We start from the raw sequence: 9493 nt of genomic DNA, 5'->3' as shown, positions 1-9493 counted from the left end.
TGTCAAAAAATGCTGACGTTTTAAAATGGCTATATCAAAGTTATTATATATAAAAATCATTTACTAAGCATTTATGTAATATGATACTCTCTCTGTTCTTACAAAACTATATTTCATACCTAATTTAATGGTACATTTTGTATGATAAATGTTAGCATTTTATATATAATTACTTTGATTAAATTTTAAATTGGTTTAACTCCTGCGAATTGCATCCTTTGTAGATCGAGGTAGTACGTAGAAAAGCTATGGTGGAGCTAGGACTCAGTTGGATGTCTGTTTTTCGAGAAAAAAGGAAGTCCAGTCCATTAAATAGTTTACACTACTGACGAGTAATATAAAGGTACAAATAGTGAAATGTAAATGTAAACTATTCATGAAATAAATAAAAACTAGCAAATATTTAAAGAACTATAATCTGTCATTTACTTGGTGCTCCTTCCTAACTTGGAAGTGACCCATAGAACCCTAGCCAGTTGTGCACTATAGTAGTAGCATATCGGTGCACGACATTCTTTCTATCGTATGAATATGTGGATATTGTAGATGTGTTCTTCCTCTATTGTAATGTGCCTCCAACTACAATAATAATCTATGTGTATTCATTGGGGTCAGCTGACCCCGATAACTTGCCAGAAATTTAGTTAAAGCTCTTTAATCGACCTGCAAATTATTCTTTTAAATAGAGAATTAACATGTGTTTGACCCCGTTGTTTAGTCCTTGACCCCAGTGGCATAATATCCTAGATTCGCCCCTGATAGAGGCAGTAGTAATTTTTGTTTGTGCTAGCATAGTAGACCCTCTTTCACGATGCATTAGTGTGAAGGTGGGCATTATAGCTAACAATGGTGGAAATGTGGAATTTGAAGGTGGTGAGCTCTTGAGAGGTCACACGATGATAACTTTGATGAAAGATGAGTTGTCATGGATGTCTAGAGACAATACGGCCATATTTGGTGTGGCTCTGATGACAGCTTTGATAAAGGAGCCGTACCAAAAGTCTAAAGAGGAGCCATTTTTGGTGGTACATAAGAGAAATTGGGACTGTTTTTAGTGTATGGAGGAGATACAATATGAGGCTCCTCCCTTCATTTTCAGTGGATGAGCTACTGAGCGAGGAGCTATGTCAAACACACACTATGATATACCACATGATTAAGCTATATATGGAGGCAGAGTAAGATCCATTACACGTCTGCAACTCTCAAAAGAAAATGGATTAAGTCTATTTTTGGCCCATTAACTCTTGCCTTTCTCTTAAAAGCCATCGAACTTTAGCACATCAACTACCAAAGTGTTTGATTTTGACCACAAAGCCATCTCAAAACCACTCATGAGTTTGACAAAGGCAAGAGTTGATGGGCCAAAAATGGACTTAATTAAGTAGTTTAGTTTTTGATATATTGGATTTTTTTGTTGTAAATATGAATCTAAAATTATTTAAAATATAATCTATATGTTTGAATTTCTTATATTTTAAAATTCAAAATTTTGAATTATTGGACTGAATTTGGATGAAGAAATGATCAAAACAAAAATAATAGATCTCGATGAGGTAAACAACTTTGTAGTTGATGTCTTCTTTATTTGAAATCGTTTACAATCCCAAAATTTTGTTTAAAGTTATCATATTTTAAAGTTTATTTTTAAAGTTATTAGAACAAGCTTGAATGGTGAAATAACCAAAACCAAACTTGTAAATCTCGATATGATATACAACTTTGTAGTTGATATTTCTTTAATTAAAATCATTTATGGACCTAAAATTATGTTATTTGAAATTCAAAGGTTTTGAATTGTTTGCAAGAATTTGGATGGAATGAACAAAATCAAACTTGTATATATCGACGAGATATGCAATTTTGTAGGCAATGACTTTTTTATTTAAAATCATTTACCATCCCAAAAATCTTTTGAAGTTATCATATTTTGAAATTTGTTTTTTATTTTGATCAAACAAACTCGGATGGAGAAATACTAAAACTAAATTTATAGATCTTTTTGACTTTGTAGTTGATGGCTGTTTTATTTGAAATTATTTACTGTCCTAAAATTCTATTTGAAGTTCTCATGTTTTAAAATTTAAAAGTTTTGAATTGTTTGAACGATCTTGGATAAAGAAATAACCTAAATCAAAGTTGTGCATATCGATGAGATAGGTTATATTTTTATTTGTTACCAAAGTTTAATTTATGATAATTTTAGAACTTCTTTTTATGATAAAAATCCAATAAAGCATAGATAAATATTTTGATACATATATTTATCAACATGTAAGTTTATTAGATTTTTTCATAAATATCTAAAAAACTGAAGGTGTTGCTGATGACACATGTAAACATGTTATATTTGGAGGGCATGCTAGCTGGTTTACCGAAGGTGTATCTGATGACACAGATGACTCTTAGCTCTTACTGTTTGACTATATATTTTCAATTTTTCATACAGCGTGCGCTTATATATAAGTATAACGATGATATCCATATTTTTAAAAAGGAAAAGGAAAAGGAAAAACATGCATGGTCTATGGTCTTCGGAGAGAGAGAGAGAGAGATTTCCTGCTTTGCACCGTTGCACGTCTACCTCGTCGTGCTAACAAGCAAAAACATTGGCCATCAAGAATTTCTGCGTGAACATAAGACAAATATACCTAGTCAACTAACACAGTCCGTTAATTTAGATTATCAAAGCTTACAGTCACGCACGTATGTACAACTAATCGTAAACAAGATGCCCACGTAATTAATTATTTATCCTTAATCTCACAGCTGTCAGAGTATAGTTTACCCACGACGATACTACGACAGTTAGATTCTGAAAGCGCGTAGAAAAACAACGCGGGAGGAACAAATTAAAAAGGAAGTCCAAGAATGTTCTGCTACGTACAACCAGCATAAAAGACCACCTGCTTATTGTATATTTATTAATTCCTTTTGTTACTCGAGGTTTTCCTCAACTTCAAATTCAGAGATTAACGGCTGAAAGTGAAAATGTTGACAATGACGGTGAATCAGGGGCTAATAACGACGAAACAAACTAGGGCAAATCCGAAAAGGTGTACATTGTTTAGATCCCGATAGGATTTATAGTGCGCCATCCAAACAAAAAGGCTTCTAGGGGATTTTGGTACGTGTTTGAGAAATCCAAGGCATAGTCCAATATCCTTTTGTATGAGCTTCTTGGGAAATATTGGGTGGAACTGACAATTTTGTCTCGCTTCAACCTTATCCACGGAACCATTTGAAGGGTATTTTAGTAATTAACTTGCACAATGCATCCACTATCCATAGTGTAATCTGGGAAAATCAAGATTCTCAAAATCACTACTCTCTCCATCCAATATTAGATGACGATTTACAACCTCTCACGCCAACCAACGTTGAAGCCAAAAGTCTAAAACATCCTTAAGGGCTTCCCCAGCGCAAGCAGATGGAATCGTTAGCCTCATATAAAAGTAGTCTTCCACCTATGCAAGAGATGAAACGAAGCAACACTCCATTTATCACGGTGCTGATGTCTCTACTGCTCTTGCAGAGCTAAAAGCTTGTCATGCTCTCTGCACCCAAAGCTCTCCGTAGGAAGTAGTGCTTCTGCTCTGTGTCAGTTGAGGCTATTGGAGCTTCTGTAAGAGACTCTGCACCTCTGCGAGGCTACCAGCCTTAGTGACTTGGAAGTTTAATGCAGACGTGGAGTTCGGGGCAGCACTCCATGCTGTCGCGTTGGGGAAGCCCTAAGAAGCAAAGATAGAGATGTATTGGAAAAGAGAAAAGTATATTGAAAAAAAAAAGAGAAATGTGCATTAGGAAGTGTGAATGTCAAGTACTAAAGATAAATTTTGAATGCTATAAGGTCATCTATTTTGAGACAGATAGAGTATCTACTATCTAGATTCTTATAATCCCTGGAGGATCCAAACGGGGCCTTATCTTATGACGTAAGGCTTATGACATGTGGTGTGTAAATATGATGAAAAATTAGTTTTTATTATTGTTTTAAAAATTTTTGCATGGTGCGGCACCCACTGCAATGAGTATAGATCCACCCTTGCTGTGAAATGGCTCGAGTAGTAATCTAGCCACCATTGATGCCCCGGAAGCAATTGGCAAAATGAAAAATTATTATATAGAGTATAATACCTTTAAGTTCTAGATTGGTGTAGGTATTCATGTTCTTTAGATTTATCTTAGAATTTAATAATACTAATCTTTTAGTAATGATGGCAAAATGAGAAATTATTATATAGGCCTTGTTTAGTTCCAAAAATTTTGTAAAATATGAATAGTACCAATTTCGTTTGTATTTGACAAATATTATTTAATCATGTACTAACTAGACTTAAAAGATTCGTCTCGTCAATTCCGACCAAACTGTTCAATTAGTTTTTATTTTCGTCTATATTTAATACTTCATACATGTGTCTAAAGATTTGATGTAACGGGAAATCTGAAAAATTTTGTAAAATTTTTTAGGAACTAAACAAGGCCATAGAGTATAATACCTTTAAGTTCTAGATTTTTGGTGTAGGTATTCATGTTTTTTAGATTTATCTTATGATTTAATAGTACTAACCTTTTAGTAATGATGATATGTTCATGGACGACAAAGTATATCCTAATTATTTTTCTCAATTTCGAGATCTGTCAGCATATGTGGAGCGCACTCATTCCTATAAGCGCTCCACATATGTTTTGCTCATTGAAATAATTTGAAAGGGAAAATGAATATATTTTTCTTGAAAACACGTGTTTAAACTGTTTAATATTTGTAATTGTGTAATCAGACACGTAGATCCCTTCCCTATATAATTATTACTAATACAGAAAACACAAGAGGTTTCTTTCGCAAAACTGCCACTCCATTTGCCTTATCTTCCGGTAAAGCTAGGCAACTAAAACAAGCTGACAGCAAAGCAAAGCTTGAGGCTTTTTCTCCAAAAACGCGCCGTCGCCGTTTCTTCCCCCCTGTCAACCTTTTTTCTTTGAGAAAATTCGACCCGCGGGATCTTTAGCTCCGGACCCCGTGTGGATTAGTCGCTGTCACGATCGAGGCGGGGCGCCAATTGCGGTGGCCACCACCTCCAATCCACTCCCCGTGGTCGCCTGGCCGAGCTGTTCTTGCTCTGTCCTCTCTCCAACTCCAAGATTTGTCTCACACCCGATTCCTTAGCCTCCGCAGCGCCTCTTCCTGAAAAGGAAACGCGAGTTCTTCAGCTCTAGATCGGTAGAGAGGCGGTTGCTTTGCGGGCTCTGAGGTTGGAAACTTTTTCTTCTTTCACTATGCAGCATCTCTTCCTTCCTGGATCCAGAGGCATGTTACGATGTGACTCTGTTTGGGGATTAGAGTTGTTTCTTTTGTCCTGTTGTCTGGGTTTTGCTTGCAGATCCAGTTTTGGATACCGTGTCTTGAATCATCAGCTTGTGAATTCCAATATAAACGTTCCTTGCTTTTTCTTAACACAAGTGTTCTACTCCTTGGGATTTTCCTGCAGGTTCAGTTCTTGTTCTTGATTTGTCTCACCAACCCATCAGTCGGGTTGCAGGCTTAGAGCTGGAAGGAATAATTTGACTAGAGAAATGGGGCAGTGTTGCAGCAGAGCGACGGCCCCGGACTCTGGACGGGGAGGCACCAATGGTTATGGCTACTCTAACCAGGCAAAGCCAGCGCAAGCACCTCCGAGTTACAACCTTCCTCAGCAGGCGGCCGAGGTGAGGTACACGCCGCCGGCGATGAACGCACCGGTAGTCCCACCTGTGACTGTGCCACCGAAGCCAACGGCGGACACGATTCTTGGCAAGCAGTACGAGGACGTGCGCTCTGTCTACTCCCTCGGGAAGGAGCTTGGCCGGGGCCAGTTTGGGGTGACATACCTCTGTACAGAGATTGCCACTGGTAGGCAGTACGCCTGCAAGTCCATCTCCAAGCGCAAGCTCACCAGCAAGGCAGACAGGGAGGACATTCGAAGGGAGATCCAGATCATGCAGCATCTGTCTGGACAGCCAAACATTGTCGAGTTCCGGGGAGCATACGAGGACAAGAGCAATGTCCATGTGGTGATGGAGCTCTGTGCAGGCGGGGAGCTCTTCGATCGCATCATTGCAAAGGGGCACTACACAGAACGTGCAGCTGCGACAATCTGCAGAGCAGTTGTGAATGTTGTCAACATTTGCCACTTCATGGGTGTGATGCATCGTGATCTGAAACCTGAAAACTTCTTGCTTGCGACCAAGGAGGAGAATGCAATGCTCAAGGCCACTGATTTTGGGCTTTCTGTCTTCATTGAAGAAGGTAATGTGAATATTATGCTCTGTGGACACTTGGTATTGCATTGTTAGCTGAATATAAATAGCAGTTAAACATATATTTGATCTGTTGAGGTTCATGGTTGGTTGTAATTATCAATTTATCTTTTATCATATTTGCGAATGACCCTGCTGAGTAGTATTCCATATGTTATCTGATTTTGGGTTATGGGAACATATGGTGCTTCTTAATCCAAGCAATTGGGGAAACTCGAATCTTTGGACATGTTCAGGCATTTTTTTTTGTCACTTCAAAGTGTATACTGTATAACATGACATAATACTTTAGTAACTTGAAAAGCTTTCGCTCCTGCGTATCTCCATAGAGAACCAGCCAAAAACTAGTGGTCTTTGATGTTCACTTTTGAGGGGAAAAGCACTGAAAACTGTACAGCTGTTTCTACATCAGTTAGGCCCTGTTTGGATCCATTGGCTGCTAATAGCTCATAGCTAATAGTAGCTAGCTAACTATTAGCTGGTTTGGCCAGACTAGTGAGATAGTCAATAGTTGGGTATTCAGCTAACAATTAGCTAGACTACTAACTGGACCTGTTCAGATCCAAAGGAATTAATTACTAGCATCTGTTTCTATGTCAGTTAGTAGTGGGAAACCAGCAGTAATGATATCTCAATGGCTTTTTATGTTTGACTGGTTGAAACCCGGTCGTAATCACATTAAGATATGAAACCCTATATCATTTTATTGCCCTCTTAGTGGCAATTCTTATACCTGAGATATATATTAATATTGTTGTGGGCAGTAATAGCAATTGCAGAATATGACTATTGCTTATTTTGTGTGTGGGTGGGTGGAGGCAAACCATTCTTCTGTTTTTTTTCCTCGTACATTTTCATCAGTCATCCCCAGTATATTTTTTTTTCTATGATTCCTAATAAAAGAGAACTTGCTGTCATAAACTGTAGTAACTTGTTTGTGATTGATACCATTAGATTAGATCCTAAATTTCCAGGCTTGGAGTCTCATTATCTTTGCACTGTATAACAGGAAAGATGTACAGGGACATTGTTGGGAGTGCTTATTATGTTGCTCCTGAAGTCCTTAGGCGCAGCTATGGAAAAGAGATAGATGTTTGGAGTGCAGGTGTTATTTTGTACATTCTTCTCAGTGGCGTGCCTCCATTTTGGGCTGGTATATTGACCTCTGAGAACTACTTCAACTTTTGAACTAATGCATACTATTAAGCAGCAACATTGTCCTTTTTTTTTGTTGTTGTTTATCCTCGGTTTTTGCTGTGTAGAAACTGAAAAGGGGATATTTGATGCTATTCTGCGTGAGGAGATTGACTTTGAAAGTCAACCTTGGCCATCAATTTCTGAGAGTGCTAAAGACTTGGTTAGAAAGATGTTGACACGAGATCCAAAGAAAAGACTGACTTCAGCTCAAGTTCTTCGTAAGCTTCTCATGAATTAATAATTCCAAATATTCGAAGATAGAACTTTTTTTAAATAATAATAATATGTGTATGAAATGCTCGATCAGAACATCCATGGCTCAGAGAAGGTGGGGACGCATCTGATAAGCCTATCGACAGTGCTGTTCTTTCTAGAATGAAACAGTTCAGAGCAATGAATAAGCTGAAAAAAATGGCCCTAAAGGTTATTGTCTTCATAATATAATAATAGCCCAAATTGGCTAGTTTTTCTTTATCTAATGATTTTTAGTAAATATATGTGCAGGTTATTGCTTCAAACCTTAACGAGGAAGAGATCAAGGGGTTAAAGCAAATGTTCATGAACATGGACACAGACAATAGTGGCACAATCACATATGAAGAACTCAAAGTAGGATTAGCCAAACTTGGATCAAAGCTGTCAGAAGCTGAAGTAAAACAGTTGATGGAGGCTGTATGTTCTAATCTATAATCTATATTACAGTACCATTATTAGAATCATGTTCTTGACTGACATGCTTACCTTTTGACCTATTCCAGGCTGATGTTGATGGGAATGGATCCATTGACTATGTTGAGTTCATCACTGCCACAATGCATAGACACAAGCTCGAAAGAGACGAGCATTTGTTTAAGGCATTCCAGTACTTCGATAAAGACAACAGTGGGTGAGTACTTCAAATTGATATCTCAAATGCTAGCATAACACGCCACACTTGTTATCCCATGAAAACATGTCTACACTATCGATTATGTAAAAGAAATACTCAACCCCTGGCACTGACTTTCTTCCAAAGTATGTCTCATGCATAAACTATTTTTGTTTTCTCAAAAGCAGAAAAAACTGTTTTTTGTCTAACATGGAGATTACTTTGATTTTATGCAGCTTCATCACAAGAGATGAACTGGAATCTGCTTTGATCGAGCATGAGATGGGCGACACGAGTACAATAAAGGAGATCATATCAGAAGTTGACACGGACAATGTAAGCTCTTCACGCCATTGTCTTTTCAGCTGTGTTTTGTTTATTCTTTTCATCTTCTTGATGCTGGTCATTTGCCTGCCACAGGATGGGAGGATTAACTATGAGGAGTTTTGCGCAATGATGAGAGGAGGGATGCAGCAGCCAATGAGGCTCAAGTAGCCTGTTCCCTTAGTAGAAATGGTGTACCATTAGTTACTGTTCTTCACTCTTTTTTCTTCATGTTTGGTACTTGGTAGCCGGATAAAGCTTACAATGGGCGTTGCTTTTGCATTGTTGACAGATGATTGTGTATATCTTTTTCTTTTTTGCTCGTGTTTGTTGCATTGTAGTATCTTGAACGTCCCTTCCTTTTGTAAGTTTGTTTATGTAAGTACATCTAATAAAAACTGCATTTTTGCCTCTCACTTTGTACGGTTAAAATCTAGTTTTCAGTTGGGTAATTAGTAATAGGAAAAAGGTCTATTTTCAATTACGTAACCAAGATTGCTTACTAGTTCTGCTACTAAAATTTCTTTAGTGGTCTAATTTCTCACCTCATTTGATTATATATTCAAAAAAGAAATTGGACTATATTACTGCAAAATATATTATTTCTAGGTATAATAAGGCAATATAGCATGAAATAAGATACAAATATATATAATTTTTGTGCGCTAGGAGCCTATTTGAATGTTTTTTTAGTTTTAAGGGAATTGTAGTTTCTACCATAGTATTGGGAAATAAGAACATTGAGTTCCGAGGTGTTTGGTATGCAACAAGAACTTCTTCAAAGGAGAAATCCAGGTACATTAAATC

At 37.4% G+C, this 9493-nt stretch overlaps 1 protein-coding gene across 1 annotated transcript; it reads left to right on the top strand.

Annotated features, from left to right (window-relative positions):
- Window positions 5018-9102, top strand: LOC110432856 (calcium-dependent protein kinase 2). Its single transcript, XM_021453842.1, has 9 exons — window positions 5018-5252; window positions 5490-6286; window positions 7307-7450; window positions 7560-7712; window positions 7802-7917; window positions 7999-8166; window positions 8253-8380; window positions 8599-8698; window positions 8783-9102. The coding sequence occupies exons 2-9, from the start codon at window positions 5575-5577 to the stop codon at window positions 8855-8857; spliced, it is 1596 nt and encodes a 531-aa protein (XP_021309517.1). The 5' UTR covers window positions 5018-5252; window positions 5490-5574; the 3' UTR covers window positions 8858-9102.

The sequence above is a fragment of the Sorghum bicolor genome, chromosome 2, assembly GCF_000003195.3.
Source record: "Sorghum bicolor cultivar BTx623 chromosome 2, Sorghum_bicolor_NCBIv3, whole genome shotgun sequence".
NCBI lineage: Eukaryota > Viridiplantae > Streptophyta > Magnoliopsida > Poales > Poaceae > Sorghum > Sorghum bicolor.
The sequence above is the reverse complement of the archived record's forward strand: the minus strand, read 5'-3'. Positions and strand labels throughout refer to the sequence as shown.

Coding starts and splice junctions, on each gene's coding strand:
- LOC110432856 (XM_021453842.1), top strand. CDS start 5,575: ATGGGGCAGTGTTGCAGCAGAGCGACGGCCCCGGACTCTGGACGGGGA. Junction 6,287..7,306: donor TTCTGTCTTCATTGAAGAAG/GTAATGTGAATA, acceptor ACTGTATAACAG/GAAAGATGTACAGGGACATT. Junction 8,167..8,252: donor TAAAACAGTTGATGGAGGCT/GTATGTTCTAAT, acceptor GACCTATTCCAG/GCTGATGTTGATGGGAATGG.